The sequence below is a fragment of the Eleutherodactylus coqui genome, chromosome 5 (genome assembly GCF_035609145.1).
Source record: "Eleutherodactylus coqui strain aEleCoq1 chromosome 5, aEleCoq1.hap1, whole genome shotgun sequence".
Taxonomy (NCBI): Eukaryota; Metazoa; Chordata; class Amphibia; order Anura; family Eleutherodactylidae; genus Eleutherodactylus; species Eleutherodactylus coqui.
In genome coordinates, this window is record NC_089841.1 from 205,660,063 (window position 1) to 205,680,570 (window position 20,508).

At 44.5% G+C, this 20,508-nt stretch overlaps 1 protein-coding gene across 1 annotated transcript; it reads left to right on the top strand.

Annotated features, from left to right (window-relative positions):
• Nucleotides 1-385: 385 nt before the first annotated feature.
• Nucleotides 386-18,301, top strand: ISCA1 (iron-sulfur cluster assembly 1). Its single transcript, XM_066604096.1, has 4 exons — nt 386-556; nt 8,662-8,715; nt 11,824-11,929; nt 16,219-18,301. The coding sequence occupies exons 1-4, from the start codon at nt 476-478 to the stop codon at nt 16,365-16,367; spliced, it is 390 nt and encodes a 129-aa protein (XP_066460193.1). The 5' UTR covers nt 386-475; the 3' UTR covers nt 16,368-18,301.
• Nucleotides 18,302-20,508: the final 2,207 nt, after the last annotated feature.

A 20,508-nucleotide genomic window follows, 5' to 3' on the forward strand; every position in this document is an offset into this window, starting at 1 on the left:
GGTAAAAAAGCTGACATGTTTATTTCCCAGTGTAACTCCTTTTCTCTGCTGCAAAAACGGAACGGAGAGACGCAATTCTGGCTGGATCCGCAGAACACAGGATGAGCGCCGGCAGCCGTGCAAGGGAGGGCCGCTCTGTGACTGCAGGCGAGCAGGAGGGACCCCCAATCCGCTGCCGGTCACTCAGCGATGATCGCCCCGTGTAAAAGGCCAATGACTTCCTCCCCTGTGCGGCCGCCTGTAGGTGGCGCTGCGGCCGTTATCTACATGACGCCTTCCACACTCCAAGGACGCGGTCGGACAACAACTCTACGCTCCAGTGACGGCCGCGCATGCGCCGTATCTTCTCGCCGGCGCCTCCACTAGTTTCATCCAATCAGCGGGTGATGTGGGCGGAGTTCCCACGGAGGCCCGCCTGCCGCTCGCACTGTGGTAACCGTCTCCTCATGGGGGAGCGGGCGAGAAGGTAAACAACATGTCCGCCTCACTGGTCAGGGCGACCATCAAGGCGGTGAGCAAGAGGAGGCTGCAGGCCACCCGGGCGGCGCTGACGCTGGTGAGTAACGTGCTGTGTGCGGGGAGGCCTGCAGGCTGCGGCCCGGGGAGGGTAAACAGCCGTGTCACGGGGTAGAGGCTTGTCACCTGCGGGTGGGAGTGACCTGAGGGCAGAGTGTGGCATACAGTGGGTGGTGCCCGGGGCTAATGTCACCTCTGGCTGGAAGTGTGCCGCGCCCCTGGACGCCCCTCCGTAAAGCCCTCGCCCCCGCGGACGCCCCTCCGTAAAAAGCCCTCGCCCCTGCGGACCCCCCTCCGTAAAAAGCCCTCGCCCCTGCGGACCCCCCTCCGTAAAAAGCTCTCGCCCCCGCGGACGCCCCTCCGTAAAAAGCCCTCGCCCCCGCGGACGCCCCTCCGTAAAAAGCCCTCGCCCCCGCGGACCCCCCTCCGTAAAAAGCCCTCGCCCCCGCGGATGCCCCTCCGTAAAAAGCCCTCGCCCCCGCGGACGCCCCTCCGTAAAAAGCCCTCGCCCCCGCGGACGCCCCTCCGTAAAAAGCCCTCGCCCCCGCGGACGCCCCTCCGTAAAAAGCCCTCGCCCCCGCGGACGCCCCTCCGTAAAAAGCCCTCGCCCCCGCCGTAAAGCCCTCGCTGTCACGGACGTTACATAAATGCGAGTGTAAATGCGTTTACGCCCATGCGCCAACAGCCCTACCGTGTGGTAAAAATGACGTGCCCGCTCTAGGGCTCTCACACGGGCTTTTCCCCTGCGTGCTGCAGGCGTGTTTCCTGCGCAGTACGCGATCCATAGTGTACTCTTACTTGCGGTCTAACTCCATACACTGTCTCGGCCTGTAATACGCGCCAAGATGGAGCGCGTCCTGTGGTTTGTTTTTTTCTAATACGCATTTGGCACGCGTGTGAGAGGCGCCATGAAAATGAGACACAACCATCAATCAAAGAGCTCTGCGCTCCCGGAATAAGTCGTGGCGGTGCCAAAGACCAAACGGGTCCAGAAACGGCGCTTACTCAAAAGGAGGAGAGGGGGGTTGATCCAGACTGTGCCACTAAGGGTTAATCACTGAGGATCCTTTATTGCCTATTAAACACTAGTCCCACATACAGCGGTGGATGGCGTCACGTTTCGGTGCTCTGCGGCAGCTTCCTCCGGCCCATGTATACAGCTACAAGAAACATACATTCATACAGTTTAAAACAACTTAGAGAGCGTTCATCCATGGCCGCTGCGCTCCAGCGTGTGTATGGGGGCGGAGCTAAAGACGCGGCCCGCACCGACGTCATTACAACGGTGACATGACTGATCATATGATCAGGCTAAAAGAATCGTTTAACCCTTTCCAATCTACTGTCTGACATCTGAAGACATTCTTTTTAAAGGCTGTACAGCTCCGATGTCAGAAGAAGTCCGGCAGGGTATTCTTACTGTATATTACTGGCTGCTCTGTTGTCCCATACTGCAGTACTGGCTCTAGACAGCAGATGGCGCCATTGTATAATGACAGAAAGAGAAAACCCGCTAGGATACCCTGAATCCAAAATTGGATTGCAAAGGGTTAAAACAACTTACAGAGCGTTCATCCGTGGCCAGAACTACAGGTTGGCAGAAGGGGCATAGAATCAAAGAAGGCATTACTGTTTAAAACGGGCCGAGGCACATACTGCATGATAAATGTATCTAGATATTCAACAGGAAATACTATAAGAATCCAAAAAATAGAGCAATAACGATATTATCAGCGATATCACAAATTAATCATGGAGATTCATATTTAAATGTGATAAAAACTATAAAGATGAATGGAATATTCTATAAATAACAATAGATCATATGATCATCGATATCAAAAAATAATATAAAAAAATTAATAAGAGATTCATATTGAAATATGATAAACTCCTACAAATTCAAAGATGGAATATTACATATAAATAGCAATACATGATATTATCACTAATATCACCCGCGGGCAACGGGACTCTTCTCTTCCGTGCATAAGCACACTACAACACTCACACCTGGACCACATCTGACAGCTCCTTGTACCGGCTCTGGGCCTACGCAGGTACGGCTTGTTTTCTTCTTTCCCTTATCAGGCTGCCTGTCCACGGGCGGGTCTGAATTGCGTTCCCTGTGGTGATAATCCGGCCGCGGGGAAGCGTTGTTATGGAGAGCGCTTCCTCCCTGTCCGCAGGTGGAGAATCATTCTGATTCTCTGCTCGCGGCTGGCAAATCACAGCATGCTGCGAACTTACTGCGATTCTCTACAGTTAGCCTATCTGTCAGATCAGCTGACCGCGGAGATCCTCTGCCGGCTCCTGCTCCTGGGCGGCAGATGCCACAACACCCGTGGACAGGCAGCCTTAGTGGGATGTTTACGCTTGTGTGGGCAGGACAGTTTTGTTTCTATGGAATGTGATGGGGGGCCCAGCTGGTAACATTTGTTGTAAAAATGGATCTTCCTTCAAAATGTTCCAATCTTCCATATTTCCGTATGTTGCCTATTATATTTTGTAATAAGCCTTGATGGAGATTTGCTCCTCTCTTTCTGTATGTTTTGATGTTGGCCCTTCATCTCTATTCAGTGCTCTGTTATAGGCTGATTCCACTATACTTGTCGGAATGTTTCCTCTAAATCTTTGATATAAAATCCTCCCATTTCCGGGCAGTTTCTTTGTATTCTGACAAACTGACCAGAAGGGATGTTCTTTTTCCACACTTTTACATGGCCGCTTGTATACTTGAGGTAGCTACAAGGGGCTGCTGATAAGTCTTTGGCTTTACCCAGAAAGAAACAAGATAGGAAGATGAAACTTGACATTTCTTCCACATACTCTCCACTGATGTCAACACACTTCTTACATCGGGATTCCAAGTTCTGTAAGCTTTGCAAAAAGAAGGATTTCGGTTGTGCCTCAAACCAGTCATCCGTAGCAGCCATGGCATCAGAAATGGTGTGAGATTTGGTACCCTTGAGGTGTTTCTTCAGGTTTGGAAACAGATGATAGTCGGAGGGAGCTAGATCTGGGGAATAAGGTGGGTCAACCAGCTGGAAGCCTAGCTCCACCAGTTTTGCCATGGTCGCTTGTGCAGTGTGAGCGGAGGAGTTGTCCTGCAGGAACAAGATTCCTTTGTATAGCTTGCTGCACCTTTTGGCCTTCAGAGCTGCCTTCAATTGGTCCAAAAGTTCAATGTAATACCTTGCATTGATGGTGGAACCATTTTGAAGGTAGTCCACTAGCAGCACGCCCTCCTTATCCCAGAACACAGGCGCCATCACCTTAGTGGCTGAACTTCTTTGGGTGAGGAGAACCACTGGGCCTCCACTCTTTTGATTGCTCCTTGGTTTCAGGGTCATACAAATAAATCCAGGTCTCATCCATAGTGACCAGTCGATCCAGGAAGTTCTTATCAGTCTGAAAACGCTGACAAATGGACCGGGAAGTTTTCACTCGATGCTTTTCTGATCTGTTGTCAAACATTTGGGGACCCACATTGCAGATAGCTTCTTCATGTTCCATTGTTCATGGATAATGACACAAACACGTTCATGAGAAATCCCCATGATGTCTGCTATTCCTTTAGCTGAAATTGGCCGATTCTCCAGTATGAGGTTGTGCACAGCATTGACTATCTCTGGAACGACAACCTCTCTCGGTCGTCCAGGACGTTCCTCACCATTGGTGCTGAAGTGGCCCGCTTTAAATTTGGCAACCCTGTTCTTAACTGTAGATTATGAAGGGCACTGATCCCCCAATGTCTACGACATATCACCATGAATATCCTAATTTAAATAATTATTTAAAATAACCCTTATAGCTTGTAGAATAACATCTTTTTGGTGTTTTGGCATCAACTGGTCTCATGTGAGAAAAAGACCAACAGCCGCAATCCCTTTTTCATGCGGTATGTTTGAATAAAGCGATGTAACGTCTATAGTACATGGTGTATCGCTCTGTTCCCATTGGACAGTCTTTAAAGCTTCCAAGAAGTCCCCTGTATGTTTAGTATAGGCTTGTAAAGGGGTTACAATTCTTTGTATCTGATCTACATATTCTGACAATGCACAAGTGGCTGAATTGATGCCCGCTATGATCGGGCGCCCTGGTGGGCAGAAAATAAAAGTTCAGTGTTTCGGGTTTTTTGAGTATGTAATTTCTCTCATCTTTCGTAAGATAATTTCTCTCCAAAGCGGCATTAAAAAAAAATGGTCTTTCTGACCAGATTTTATTCATGGGGTTATAATCCAGTTTATTATAGTATTCTGGGTCACTTAAAACTCTATTGGCCTCTGGTTCAAATCACTTATTTCCATTATAAATGTTGACTCCCCTTTATCCGCTTTTTTTAATCACAATTTGGTCATTATTGGCCAAATCTGATAGGATACTTCTTTGCTTTTTATTATAGTTACTAGGAAGGAGTGTTTTGGAGTCGCACATCTCAGTGAGATCCTTCTGATAATAGGTTTCGATAAAGCCCCCCTTACTCTCAAGGAGGTAAAATTTACTCTTGGGTCTGAGATTGGTCTTCTAGAGGTTCGATGGTAGTTTCTGAGGTGCCACCTCGAGAAGTTGGTGTCAGGGTCTCTGAAAGGTTTTTTTGATCTCAAAATGACGGATCATTAATGTCTTAATAAAAAAGTTCAGATCCACAAATAATTCAAATAGTTTTGCACCCGTTGGAGGCCTACATGAAAGGCCCTCAAGCTAGGGCTTCAGGCTGCTTTCTTTTTTAATACATACTTTGAAATATTGAAGATCCCTTTAGACTCTTCCTCCTCGGTAGTTACTTTTTTTTTTTTTTTGCGAGATTTCTTGCCTCTTCTCCCTTTTCTCCTTTTGATAAACTTCTTGGGTTGTTCTGTGGGTTCTGGATGGATTGTAGAACCAGGTAATTTTCGTGCCCGGTACCGGTAATTTGGGAGGTTATGCTCTGAGTTGCCCTTGGACTGACTAGTGAATGGGGTTCTTGACGGGATTTCGTTGAGGGGCCCAGTATTCTTTTTGGTTCTTCTTGTAATCCCCCCCCCCCCCCTCTCCTCCTTCAACAGGTTGGTGCTTTTGTCTTCTTTGTTGTATATTCATTGAACGATCCACATTTTGACCCTCCTGGGTTATTCTGGGTTGAAGCGTATTCATAGATCTTGGTTCTCTTGTCTCTACAGCCTTGGCTGGGTCTTTGGTCCGCATGTTGTCCCTCATTGGATCCGGTTACCCCAAAGGATTTTCTGTAGGTGCATTGATTTGATCGATTGATGGATCCCGAGAAGAGGCCGGTCCTCGCCCTAAAAAAGATGGGGGGGTGGATCCTGTAGAGGATATTATATTTACTCCTGTAAAGTATTTGTTTTATATTGGTTGAATATCTATATACGTTTTTTTATCCTTCAGTATGTGCCTCAGCCCGTTTTAAACAGAAAATCAAAGAAGACATTAATATCCCTTCCGCCCACCTGTAATTATATTACATCTTCTTGGAACGCAATGTGCGTTCCTAATCCCGACGGTGCAGCGCAACATGCGCTCCACTGTCTAAGAATGTAAGCTTGATCACATGGTTGGTCATGTGACCGCCGTAATGACATCGGCGTATGCCGCGTCTTTAGCTCCGCCCCCTACACACATGCTGGAGCACACCGGCCATGGATGAACGTGCTGTAAGTTGTTTTAAACTATTCTGTTAGCCTGATCATATGATTAGTCATGTCACCATTATAATGACGTTGGAGCAGGCCGCGTCTTTAGCTCCGCCCCTATACATGCGCTGGAGCACACCCGCCACGGATGAACACTCTAAGTTGTTTTTAAACTGTATAGATATATGTTTCTTGAGGAAGCTGCCGCAGAGCACCGAAACGCGTTGCCATCCACTGCTATTTGTGGAACTATTGTTGAATACGCATCAGTGGAGGCCGTCCATGCGGGGTCCACAGAAAAATACAGCCTGCTGCAATACGCAGTTAGTTTCCGTGAGTGTGAAAGAAAAAGTGGGAGTAAATACCTTGTGTACAATTTGTTACGGATTCTCCGTCCGGACGCGGATTCCACAATAGGAATCCGATCATGTGAAGCCAGTATAATAATAATCATAATCTTTATTTATGCAGCGCCAACATATTCCGCAGCGCTTACAAGACAGGGAAAATGAAACAAGACCACAATTACATGTGAATAATCAGTTGATGGAAACAATAGGGGTGAGGGTCCGGCTCCAACGAGCTTACATACTGCAAATAATGGGGTGATACAGAAGGTAAAGGGGCTGCAGATGTGCACGGTATGGCGAGGTGGAGAGTGAGGGATGCTATACACATAGACAATGGTCAGGCCTTATAGTGGCAGAATCGGTATGACTGCAGGGGGCGGTTGATTACAGCTAGCAGGGATTGCAGTCTGTGAGACAGGGAGCATGTTATCAGGCAGCGTACAGAGGGGTTTGGTTTAGGAGATGTGGTATGCGTCCATGAAGAGGTGCGTTTTTAGAGCACGCCTGTACTTGCCCGGATATTTTTTGGTAGCTCATTCCAGAGGACTGGTGCTGCTGTGGAGAAGTCTTGGAGGTAGAAAGGAGAGGTTCGAAATAGAGGGGCACGTAATCTGATTTAGGATGTTGTTTGTATAACGCATCCCTATACTGCAGTGCTGTACGCAGATTATCACCAGTGTCTGGGTCTTGGGGCAATCTATATCTACTTATCAGTATGTTTTATTTCTGGATTTGTGGGGGATATACAGGGGGACATTCTAGCTCCATGCAGATATTGTCCTTGGTTAGATATGACCCCAGGACTGCAAGTTAACCCTGAGCCACCGTGTTGGCTGTTCGAAGTTCTTTAGCCCCTTACCGCCACAGGACGTAAATGTATGTCCTGGCAGAGGGGTACTTAACTCAACAGGACGCACATTTATGTCCCGGGGATAGAGCGCGATCAGGAGAGATACCGCGCTACCTGGCAGCTGGTGCCGGCTGTCACCGATAGCCGGCCATCTGCTGCAGCAGCAGGGGAGCATCGGGATAGTGACTCCTGCTGCTAACCCCTTTTCTGCTGCACACTATGTATATGGTGCTTACTCTGTGACGTCATTGGATGTAAACGCACAGAACCCGACTGGTTGCAGTGGCAACAGGACGCCAGCTACAGGCGTCCTGTAGAGCCAGTGCCTGAGATCGCTAATACAAGCGATAAGGCATTGCAGGGCACAAGTCCTGCATTGCCATATAGCGATCATAGGTGCTATGGTGCAAGTCCCCTACAGGGACACAAATAGTGTAAAAAAAAAATATATATATAATGTAAAAGAAAAATGTTAACTTTTTGGGGGATTTTTCCCATATTAGCATAAACTTTTTTTTTAATTAAAATCCCACATATTTGGTATCGCCGTATCCATAACAGCGCGTACAATAAATTGAACACGCTTTTTATCCTGCACAGCAAAAAGCGTTAAAAAAACCTAAAACACTGGGACAAAATGCTTAATTATTTTCATTTTGCCTCCCACAACAACACAATAAAAGTGATCAAAAAAGCCGTTTGTACCTAAAAATGGTACGAATAAAAGCTACAGCTTGTCTCACAAATAATAAGCCCTCACAGAGCTCTGTCCATGGAAAAATAAAAAAGGTAAGGGACTTTGAATGCAGCAATATAGAAAAAAATTATAATTTCCATAAAGGGGTTTTTATTGCAGAAAAGTGGAAAAACCTAAAAAAAAATAATATAAGACTTTTGGTATCGTTGTAACCGTACCGACCCGCAGAAAAAAGTAGTGTCATTTATGCTGCATGATTAACGCTGTAAAAAAATCTATGGCAGAATTGATGCGTTTTCTCTCCCTGCTATCATAAAAAAAATAAAAGTTTTAAAATAAACTCTTATGTACCCAAAAATGGTGCTGATAAAAACTACAGTTCGCCACGCAAAAGACAAGCCCTTATACGGCCGCATCAACGGAAAAATAAAGTTATGGCTGTTAAAAAATGGGGATAAGAATCCACCAAAAATCGTTGCGTCCTTATGCCCAAAATACTCCACGTCCTTAAGGGGTTAACGGCGTATGATATGCCCTCGCTGTAGCTGCTGTGAACAGTGTGACTCCTCTTTGTCTCTGATTGGTGAGGCTAACAAACTCTGTATGTTCCCACAGACGCCGCCCGCTGTGAGTAAAGTAAAGCAGCTGCTGGAAGAGAAGCCTGACCACGTAAGTAGTACCGGGATCCACTGTAGCAGGCCGCTTATTAAAGCGCTCATCTGCTTCAGAAAACTTGTTTTTTAAAAACTCTATAAAATAATTTGCAGTTAATAGACGTACATTCGCAGACAAGGATCCCAAACCCCTAAAAGAGTCTCTCTCTCGCCCCCTACCCACTCATCCATGCATTACACTGACTGTTTTCAGTGGGAAAGGGGTATTCCAGTCAGTGCGTAACATTACATGTTTTCATCCATCCATTTTTTTTCTGCTGTTGTACTATTAAAAAACAAAATATCTTCAGGGAAAAATCAAATTACTTTCTACCGCCATCTTCTGACAGCCATTGCCTTTTTTTTTCCGTTGACAGAATTGTGTAAGGGCTAATTTCTTTGCAGGACGTCCTGTAGTTTCTATTGGCACCATGTGGGAGTACATCCGACTTTTTGGTAGCTTTTTACTAAATTTTTTCCTTGAAGGTGGGTGACCAAAAAAAAGCACCATTCTGGCATTGTGTACTTTTCTTTCTGACAACGTTGATCGCCTGAAGGTAACAGGGTGCCACACAAACCGAACCCCATCACACAGTCGCATTGTGGGGAGCAGTTCAGGACCCCTAAAACTCGATTGGGGGATTTAAAGGGTTAACAGCTGCAGTCTGCATTCAAGCTGATCTTGGCTTTTGCTGGCGAATGTCGCCTATAAGAAACAGCCGTCACCTGCAATGAATGGGGTGGAATTGGCTCCCACTCCCTCTCCATACAAACCCCGAATGCACAGGACAAAACTATATGTCCTGTGTCATTAAGGGGTTAAGTAAGTGCCAATCGACACAAGTTTTGATTTTCCCTAGTTAGATTGGGCCTAGAACTCATCTTATTTAAAAGGCCAATAACACAAAATCGATAACCCCGTTAAAGCCCATATTTCTTGTACTATGCTGTGCCCAGATGACTCTTCCACTGGAGGAAACAAAGTGGAGGGGGCTGATCTGTGGGAGTGATCAGAAGAAAGTAGACTAAAGAAAATGTGTGTCGGATGAGGCTTGTGTCGGGGCAAAGTTAGTTCTTAGTCTCTCAAAGACTCTTTAGTAATGTCAGAAGGCCGGTAAGGAAGAGCTTAAACTGCAAAATGTGTTAGAGAATTAGAGGACAAGTGTCATGGCGGTTGGAGAGGGATTCGGGAGAGAGCCATCTGCCTCCAAGCCCTGTGGAGACCAGCAGCCATCTACCAGTGGAATGTAGGTTCTTCCCATCCTGAAAGGAAATTGGGATTTCCTAAAACAGGGAACATACGGGAGATGAATAAAGTGGGAGTAGATGTTTGCCGATATCTTCAGAGTGAGCAGCAATGGAATATTGGCCCTTTTGTAGTGTAGGATTGGAATATTTGGACGTGGTGGGAGGGGGCTAGCCAAGATGGGGAAGAGAGTGATCCAAGTAAATTTTGTTCCACCCAACCTTATTGCCCCAAATGGTTATTATAAACCCCTCAAGATAAGTGGGTCACTAGATAATAGAAGGGACTATTTGATGGCTCAATACCCCTGACATTTCTGGGTCCTCATTGCGGTGAGAGCCAGATGTATAATGGGAGGCATAGTTTCCATTGATTTCAGTGGGAGGGAAGCCTTTATTACACCTCCAACCCTGACCACCGATGACTACGTCTGACCCTCTTGCAATGTTAAAGGGGTTTTCCCAGGAAAAATACTATTGATGACCTATCCTGTGGGTAGGTCCTCAATTGATCGGCTGGGATCCATCGCTCAGGACCCTGACCAATCAGCTAATTGTGTGCCTGCCGATAGCGCCACAGTTACACAGGGGTCGTAATGAAAACAATCGAAGTCCGCTTCAACCTTTGTGAAGTGGCCGGCGCTTGTAACTGCAGACACAGCTTCAGTGAGAGCTCTGCCTGCAGTTACTAGCACCGATCTCTTCACAAAGGTTGGAGCAGAGACTTCCCGTGTGTATTTACGGCGCTGTCAGGGGGGCGCACAATCAGCTGATCGGTCCCGACCTCATCACCTTAGGATAGGTCATCAATAGTATTCTCTGGGAAACCCCTTTAATTAACAGTATGTTTCTACCAGATGTATAAGCACATGGCTTTGTCCTCATGCACAGTTTTTTATTATTTTGCTCTTTGCACTATCCATCATGCTTTCTCATCACTCTTGACTTGTTTTTAGTGTCACATATTTTAGTAATTCTGTCTGATGAGGACGCATCGCCTGCCGGTTGTGAATAAAAGCTACTCTCTGTTCCAATTACAATACACTGCTCATTTCTATAGGTACCCCGACTGAGAGGTCGCACCAAACCTCCAATGTTTTCTTCTTTCACCGCTCCATATTTTGACGCTAACACGAACTTTGGTCGACCAGTTGACTAGGCCAACAGCACCTACAACTGGATATTTCACTCATACCACTGCACACTTAAAGGGACTCTGTTGCCATCTTTTTGCATCCCTCTCTGAGGGCAGCACAAGGTAATGATTACAGTGATATGTCTGCTGTGTGGATCTGTGCAGTAGTTTAGGAGAAACGTGCATTTTATCAGTAGCGGCACATGCATAGAGGACTACTAATAGTAGTCCTGGATATTTATGAGCTGCAGTCTAATCACACCCACCCTGCCCTCCAGCCAATGATTGACTGCTGTCTGCTCCTTACTGTGCATGGTGAGAGAGCTGCCAATCATTGGCTGGAGGGTGAGGTTGGCGTGGCTTGGCTGCAGCTCATGAATATCCAGGACTAGTTCTCTGGCTGTCTAATAAAATGCAAGTTTCTCCCAAACTACTGCAAAGATCTACAAAGTAGACATATCGCTGTAATCGGTGTGACGGGCACTACCTTATGGTGCTCTCAGTGAGGGCTGCAAAAATATGGTGACCGTGTCTCTAAGGCTGTTATTGGCTCTTGGTCTCACCCAATGTACTGTCTTTTTTTCCTCCTCCACTAAGATGTAGTCTTGTAGGGAAGAGCTATTTCTCTGCAGTTTGTTCCCATAAACTCTAAACAGCTGACTGCCCAGGATAGATGACCGACATACTGTGAAGTATACCGTGAGAACTGGTTAATATCCTCTCTATTGTTTTATTCTTTTACAGATTGGCCTGAAAGTAGGCGTTCGTACAAGAGGCTGCAATGGCTTGTCTTACTATCTAGAATACGTGAAGTCTAAGGGGGTTTCAGATGAGGAAGTAGTTCAAGATGGTAAGTAATAATTAAAGGGATTTTGCAAGTTAAACGTTTTTTTTTTGAACCCGCTAACAATGCAGACACTGGCCTATACTCCACCATCCCGGGTCCCTGCAGTGCCACATTTCTGTTCCCTTTGCCGGGTCTGCTTACAAGCTGTGGAGTCAGCCTGTTACAAACTGCTGCAGCCTGTTCTAGACCTCATGGGAATATAAAGAAAGCTGTCAGTCATTGAGTGGGTTGCATTAGATATACCCAATCCAAGTGTCATATACGTTTCCCCGAAAATAAAACCCTGTCTTCTATTAATTTCCCCCCCAAATGAGGTACAGGGTCTTATTTTTGGGGGATGTCTGATCATACTTACCTAGCAAGCGCCGTCTGGGTCCCTCCCGCTGCTCCTATCGCATTGAATGGCTGTGATTGGTTAACGTTCACCGTGGTGGTTGGCTGAGCCGCGGCATATCTGTGAAGGGCGGCACTCGAGAACCAATCGGAGCAATCGCTTGCTGGAGGTGGGGTTTACAAACCCCGTCACCAACAAGTGATCTTCTGTCGGTGCCTGAGAGCTGCAAGGAAGCCTTCCGGAACTGCGGAGAACAGTGGAAGGGACCCGGATGGTGCCTGCTAGGTAAGTATTGCTTTTTTTTCTTGTAGTGTAGTGAGGGCTTATTTTCAGGGTAGGGCTTATATGTCAAGCAAATAATGGAAAAATAGCTCACCTATGATTGGACCTGTCTGCTTTACCAAGCGACTTCTCCGTTTAAGTCCAATCCGCCCAGTCGCAGCGGCTCCATCAGAAAACAATCCAAATTTTCTTGAGAAAATGTGTCTTGCTTTATTACGGGTATCGTGCCATAAAATGCAGGAGTTCACAGAGTACGCGTTTCAAACCCTCACACAGGCCCTTGTTCACCTCTATAAACACTCCATACACTTCAGTTTAAATAGACTGTTCACATCAATTAACAACAAAGAACACCTGATTTTTAACCCTCTGAGCGCTTTATATCCATATCAATGGAAAATACCTTCTACCTATAACAAGTCCAAGCATGTTGTAGATCCAAGATAGTACAATTTAACTGCATAATGCAAACTAGAATATATTTTAATACAGTGCACTTATTAAATCTCATGTTAGAAAAAATACATATGAATAAATGTGAAATGATCTTTATCATATATTATGCATTTGATTTAATTTACTTGATAGCAATTGATACGATGAAAAAACAGGAAGAGGTGTGTGTGTGTGTGCTTTTGTCTTTCTGTATTCCCCCTGTCTATGTAAGCGCTGCAGAATATGTTGGCGCTATACAAATAAAGATTATAGGGTCATTCCATGTCAGTTCAACCAACGCTCCCAGTCGACCATCTAAGATTTCAATGAAACTTTGCACAAAGATAGACCCTGACCCTAAACTAAGATAGCCAGAATATTAGGCTTCAAAGTGCTTTGGTTCACGAGCTACAGGTCTTAATCTAGGGGGTTGTCATGTGATTACAGCGCGCAACCTGAAAAAAGTGGCCACATTTATAAATAACTAGTTATTTATTACACAAATGCTAGCCTTAGATAATCTTAGTATCCAACATGGATAGAGTGCTAAATAAGCCCAGTGATCACTGTAATATACCACAATCATTATGCAACACTCAATGATATTCTGACCATCTTAAGCCAAAGCTTGTGGCTCACCTGAACTCGCCATGCAATTTTTGATCACATAAGTTTCTTGAGCACAAAAAGTTGTCTCATTCCAAAAATAATTTACCTTCTCATGATTTCTAAACTAATTATACATCCATGCAAAACTTACACTTATTTTATTATTTGACCTCCGCGAGTGCATAGGACCTTCACAGGCATTGATATTTTCCCATCTAGAAGGTCTGGGAACAAAATGAAAAACATCGAATCTTGTAGAGCAAAAACTTCTCTTCCAAATAGAACAAAAATGAAAGAAAAAAAAATGGAGTACATTCCGATTTTCGCCTTTGAAAAAGGGAAAAATTAGCAAAAAAGTGTTTTTTGCCATTTTTGACTTATTGTATCTTAAGAGCTATGCATCCTTTTGGGTCCATAATGTGAATAATGAGAACCATTTCTATGGAGTACACATTGATAAATTCATAGCTGAGTTGGATTGCATTGATTATAAGTTATTACTGCTTAAAATGTGAGTTTTATTTTGCGCGATAGAATTTTTCAGCTACTTTGACATGCGATGGTGGCAGAATGATGATAAGAGTGGCAGTCTGAGTAGCTTAGCTGGATTCAGCACCAAAGGTTCTCCTAGTGTGTGAAGTTTCATTGCTCTAGAGTCATTGGAACTGGCTTGGCAATGGATTGAAATCGCCACTTTTTTCAGGTTGCGCGCTGTAATCACATGACAACCCCCTAGATTAAAGGGGTTGTCCCGCGCCGAAACGGGTTTTTTTTTTTTTCAACCCCCCCCCCCCCGTTCGGCGCGAGACAACCCCGATGCAGGGGTTAAAAAAGAACACCGGAGAGCGCTTACCTGAATCCCCGCGCTCCGGTGACTTCATACTTACCTGCGGAAGATGGCCGCCGAGATCCTCTCCCTCCGTGGACCGCAGCTCTTCTGTGCGGTCCATTGCCGATTCCAGCCTCCTGATTGGCTGGAATCGGCACGTGACGGGGCGGAGCTACACGGAGCCCCATTGAAGAAAGCAGAAGACCCGGACTGCGCAAGCGCGGCTAATTTGGCCATTAGACGGCCAAAATTACTCGGCTCCATGGGAACGAGGACGCTAGCAACGGAGCAGGTAAGTGAAAAACTTTTTATAACTTCTGTATGGCTCATAATTAATGCACAATGTACATTACAAAGTGCATTAATATGGCCATACAGAAGTGTACAACCCCACTTGCTGCCGCGGGACAACCCCTTTAAGACCTGTAGCTCGTGAACCAAAGCACTTTGAAGCCTAATATTCTGCCTATCTTAGTTTAGGGTCAGGGTCTATCTTTGTGCAAAGTTTCATTGAAATCTGAGATGGTTGACCGGGAGCGTTGGTTGAACTGACACGGAATGACCCTATATATATATCTTTTTATTCTTCTAATTATTAATTACCGATTAAATACACGTGTATCATGAATGACGGGACTTTAAATATATATGTATGGCATTTAATTCTTCTTATTAATAAATTATCGATTTAGATACAAAAATATCCTGAATAACAGGACTCCTACGGTAGTATACGTACAGCTAATCTGTTCTTGCATTCATACCAGCCGGCATTCTCGTATTCCGTTTTAAAATCCGAAAAGCCTCTCATTTGAAAAGCATCTGTTGTCTTCTCTGGTCCGATACTACGTCTATACCATACCACGTAAAACTGTCCGTCGTGTCCTTCTGTGAAATGTCTAACAGCCCCTGAACCCATTCATGCTTGGATTTGTATGCTTATAGGTAGAAGGTATTTTCCATTTGATATAGATAGAAGGCGCTCAGAGGGTTAAAAATCAGGTGTTCTTTGTTTTTAATTGATGTGAACAATCTATTTAAACTGAAGACTATGGAGTGTTTATAAAGCAAGACACATTTTCTCAGGACAACCAAGTACCTTATTTATTTTGGATTGTTTTCTTATATTTAAAGCCCCTTCCCGGAAATCGGGGTAGGGCTTATTTTTTAGTGTGAGAAGATTGTACATGTAGCTTTAGGTAGAAACAGTGCAGGAAAAAATAGTAACAAAGATAGCTTTCACCGCATATTACGCACACAATGCACGGCCACGAGATGCGCGGTGGATGGAGTCAATGAATGTAAATGGACTTTCATTGATCTATTCATATTGGCTTGTAAACATACGTATGTGTAGATACGTGCACTAAAAAGATCGCAGCCTGCTCTATTTCACCACGCATCGCACACAAACAGCCCTGTTCTTTTCTGTGGGTAGCATATGCAACGCTGTGCATGCACAATACATAGTATATGGGCAACGTGGCATAGGAGATAGCGGGGAATAAAGAAAAAAAGTCACACTGCACATGATAATGTGAGATACGCTGCCATGCGCAACGATAGCGGTCTCCTCGCCGGCTGCACAGGCCGGCAAAACTCTGCGGGATCCATGCAGTGGTTTACGCATATGGCCGTGTGGCTGAGCTCTTGGTGAGGACATTGAGTCACAAAGTTTAATCCAGCGTGTCCTGAATATGGGTTCTTGCTTTACTTGACAGAAGCGAGGGGTTGGGACATTGAAGTGTGTGTATGAGTCAACCGGCTCTCCTTAAAGCCCTTTTGTCTTTGTTTTGGTGACAGGAGTCAGAGTGTTCATAGAGAAGAAAGCTCAACTAACTCTTTTAGGAACAGAGATGGACTATGTAGAGGACAAACTTTCCAGTGAGTTTGTATTTAACAACCCGAACATTAAAGGAACCTGCGGATGCGGGGAAAGCTTCAACATTTAATATAAAAGCACTCAGTCTGCTCTCAAGCCCCTGGAAACGCTCTCCATCCTGATCCGGCATGGTAAAGCACTTTGATAGACTCTCAGGCTTTGTATCTTCTGCCTAACTTAATTTAATCTAATAAAGGTTTGGATTGTTTTGTGAACTAAAACCTAGTTCAATGACACAGGTCACTTAGATCTGGTCGGCTTTTTTTCTTTTCTTTCATACGGATTTGTTTTTCATTTAGTAAAAGGCTTTTGAAGCATTCTTCTCCGTTTAGTGACCAATGCCTATATGGTAAGACGCCATCATAAATGATCTATTGTCAGTGCCTCTCTATGGGAAAAAAAACCTGCCGCAGTGAACAATTCTATTCCACTTTAATTAGTGACTGTGTCATCTCATGCTGTATCACTAGGTGGCGCCAACACAAATTCTTGTCTTTTTATTTTCAATGGATCATGGACCTGATGGATTGCTGAAGGTTATCGAATGTACATGAGGTCATAACCTCTGGTTACTGCTGATACGGGCTGTTGCCTAGTAAATCCTTTCTTGGAAATCTGCTATACCTGTTATTTGCTACTTCAGATTGTTTCTATAAGAGGTATATGCATCATTCAGAATTGACATCTAAAGTTGTATAATACCACTTGGCTTCGTTGCACGTCAGTGATGACGATATACAGCTAATTTAAATCCTGAGCCGTCCATCTAGCGCACTTCAGTCCTACGTTTCAGCCTATACTTCCTGCTATTTGCTTGAAAGCATGCATTTGCCAGGAGCGTAGTAATAGCTTATTTTTCTTCACCAGGTCACTTTATAAAACGCTCTCCATGTTCCCCACTGTCCTCGAGCTTAAATACCATGTGTTCTATTGGGATGTGTTTATAGCCTCCATATTGGGATTGTATAGGTGCACTATGCATCCAGTACATCCTTAGAATCACTCCATGTAACAGCTCTCCGCTTAGGGGCCAGATTGACATTAAGGCTGCTCTTACATAGGCGCCTTTTTCTGCGATTACTGCAGCGTTTTCATCGCCGCGGTATAACACTCCTATCATTTTCAACGGAGCTTGTCAGACAGGCACTCGATCGCGGCGCTTTCCAGCACCGCAATTTTCAAGCGGAGTCTGTTTTATTTTTCAGTGTTTAGCGCAGCTCACCAATGATGGGGGAGTGCTAAAAGCCGGTGTCGGCCGCAGCATCGCTGCGACCAAAAGCTAAATTAAGTCATGGCAAAGCGCTGCGATTGAAAACACGGCGCTTTGCCGAACACTTGTGTGAGGGATGCTTGGGCCATTTTTTAGAGCGTTTAACGTGGCGTTTGAAACTCCACGCTAAACGCTGTAAACCGCTTCCATTGATTTCAATGGGGTGTCTCAGAGGAGTGTTCGAGCACATTTTTAACGCCACGATTATTAAACGCTGTCTGTTCTATTAAAAGTTTGTTTCAGCGCTTTTTAACGACAACATCACCCATTGCAATGATGGGGTGCGTTAAAAATCGCTCTCGAACGCTTGTGAAAACTCTGCGTGTTTGCAGACGCCTGTGTGAGAGCGGCCTTAGATTGGATCATTAGCGTTCTGCACTCTTTCTGCTGATGCCCCAGACACCGGTAAGTCTGCTGCTCCTGTCTGGCGCTCTTCTACCCCTTGACAAAATGTTATATCCAGAACAGCGAGTCCACTTTGATGCTTCCCACAAGTATAAGACTTTCCTGCGTTTGTCCTGCTTTCATTAAGGGATATGTTAACATATGCGAGTATTATATAGTATCTGATTGTTAAGCTGCCACTGACGTGTTTTTGTTCAAGGACTTCTGAAACGCACAAGTAGATTCTACAACCTGAACAGGAATTTATAGTACTGAACACTTTACAGCTTGGAAAAAAACGTCTTGTTTTCTGTACATTTTGGTTTGAAAAATAAAATATGATGACTATTTGTTTTACGTTTCGTTTTTTTGGAGAGTTACTTCTTGAACTTACTGCAATTCAGCCTTGTATATAGCTATTGGGGGTCATTCAGTAAGGTCGGGATCACACTGGTGTATTGGTACAGCATATTCTGCCTGCAAATCTCCAATAGGTGTGCATGTTAGCGCTCACACGAAATACGCCCGCAAGAAAAATCGCAGTGTGTCTTATTACGCTCGCCAAGATAGTACATGGCGATGGGCAGCACGCAGCCAGTGCACAATGTCATTGTGTACTGGCTGCTTGCCGTGCGAGTATGTCTCGCTGCCCACAGCTTCTGTTAGTTTTTATTTTGATGTTTTTCACAGCATTTTGTTGTATTTCTTCCCTGTGCTATTGGGGAAATAAAAGAATGCAGGCTATCTATAAGCAGAGAGATGGTGAGGGAACATTTGGCTAACATAAGCCTTCAAATCTCAGGGTCCAGATAAATTACATTCTGGGATACTAAAGGAAGCAGCAAAGGTAATTGAAGAACCACTCGCTATAATCTTTGAAAATTCCTGGAGAACAGGAGAAGTCCCTGAAGATTGGAAAAGGGCAAATGTTGTCCCCATCTTCAAAAAAGGGAAGAAGGTGGATCCAGGAAACTACAGGCCTGTGAGCCTGGCTTCTATATTGGGAAAGATCTTTGAACAAATAATTAAACAGCATACATGCAAGTACTTGTATGGAAATGGAGTAATTAACCACAGCCAGCATGGGTTTGTAACAAACAAGTCATGCCAGACAAATCTAATTTCCTTCTATGACAGAATCACCAACTGAGTTGATCAGGAAAATGCAGTGGATATAGTATATCTTGACTTTAGTAAAGCATTTGACAAAATATCTCATACTATACTTATTGAAAAAAATGACCAAATTTGGGATTGACAAGGCAACTGTGGGGTGGATTCACAACTGGCTGAGTGGTCGAACTCAAAGAGTGGTCATAAATGGCTGCACATCCAAGTGGAAGAATGTATCAAGTGGGGTACCACAAGGCTCTGTTCTAGGCCCAGTGTTGGTCAACATTTTGAGAATGTTATTGAACAAGGAGAAATGCAAAGTTCTACATCTTAGCAAGAAAAATGCACATACAAAATGGGAGGAATTGGGCTAAGCAATACATGTGAAAAAGACGGGTATACTAATAGATCATAGACTGAACATGAGTCAACGATGTGATGCAGAAGCCAAAAAGGCAAACACAATTCTGGAATGTATTAAGAGAAGCATAGAGTCTAGATCACGTGAGGTAATTATCCCCCTCTACTCTTCCTTAGTCAGACCTCATCTGGAATACTGTGTCCAGTTCTGGACACCCCACTTTAAGAAAGACAGAGACAAACTGGAGCAAGTTTAGAGAAGAGTTACCAAGATGGTGAGCTGTCTGCAAATGATGTCCTATGAAGAACGGTTAAAGGATCTGGCAATGTTTAGCTCGCAGAAAAGAAGGCTGAGAGGAGACTTAATAGCGGTCTACAAATATCTGAAGGGCTGTCACAGTGCAGAGGGATCAGTCCTATTCTCATTTGTACAAGGAAAGACTAGAAGCAATGGGATGAAACTGAAAAGGAGGAGACACAGATTAGATTTTAGAAAAATCTTTCTGAAAGTGAGGGTGATCAATGAGTGGAACAGGTTACCACGGGAGGTGGGGAGTTCTCCTTCAATGTAAATGTTCAAACAGAGACTGGACAGACATCTGGGATGATTTAGTGAACCTGCACTGAGCAGGGGGTTGGATCCGATGACCCTGGAGGTCCCTTCCAACTCTACCAGTCTATGATTCTGAGAATTCTGGTGCATTTAGGTTAGTACATTTCATCCCTGTTGTATACAGTGTTGATCAGAAGTGCATAATAAAGACAGAAGAACTAAACCTCCCAACCTTTCAGTTCCAAATCATAGGGTCCATTTAGGATTTGTTAGTTCAAACCAATATTTGCTATACAATATGCCATTGGGTTCCAAATTCAATTAGAGGTAAGCTGAGCTCAGGAGCCTAACATCAAATCACACAGCATGGAATGTGAGCCAAAGTAATCTGTTTATGTCAGTGACAAGCGACCCTTTTATAAGGTCACATGTTCAATTACAATAACTCAAACCTATTATTCATTTACCATTGGTCAAAGAACATATATAAAATATACACGATAAAGGATTTAACATCTAAAACCAAATGCA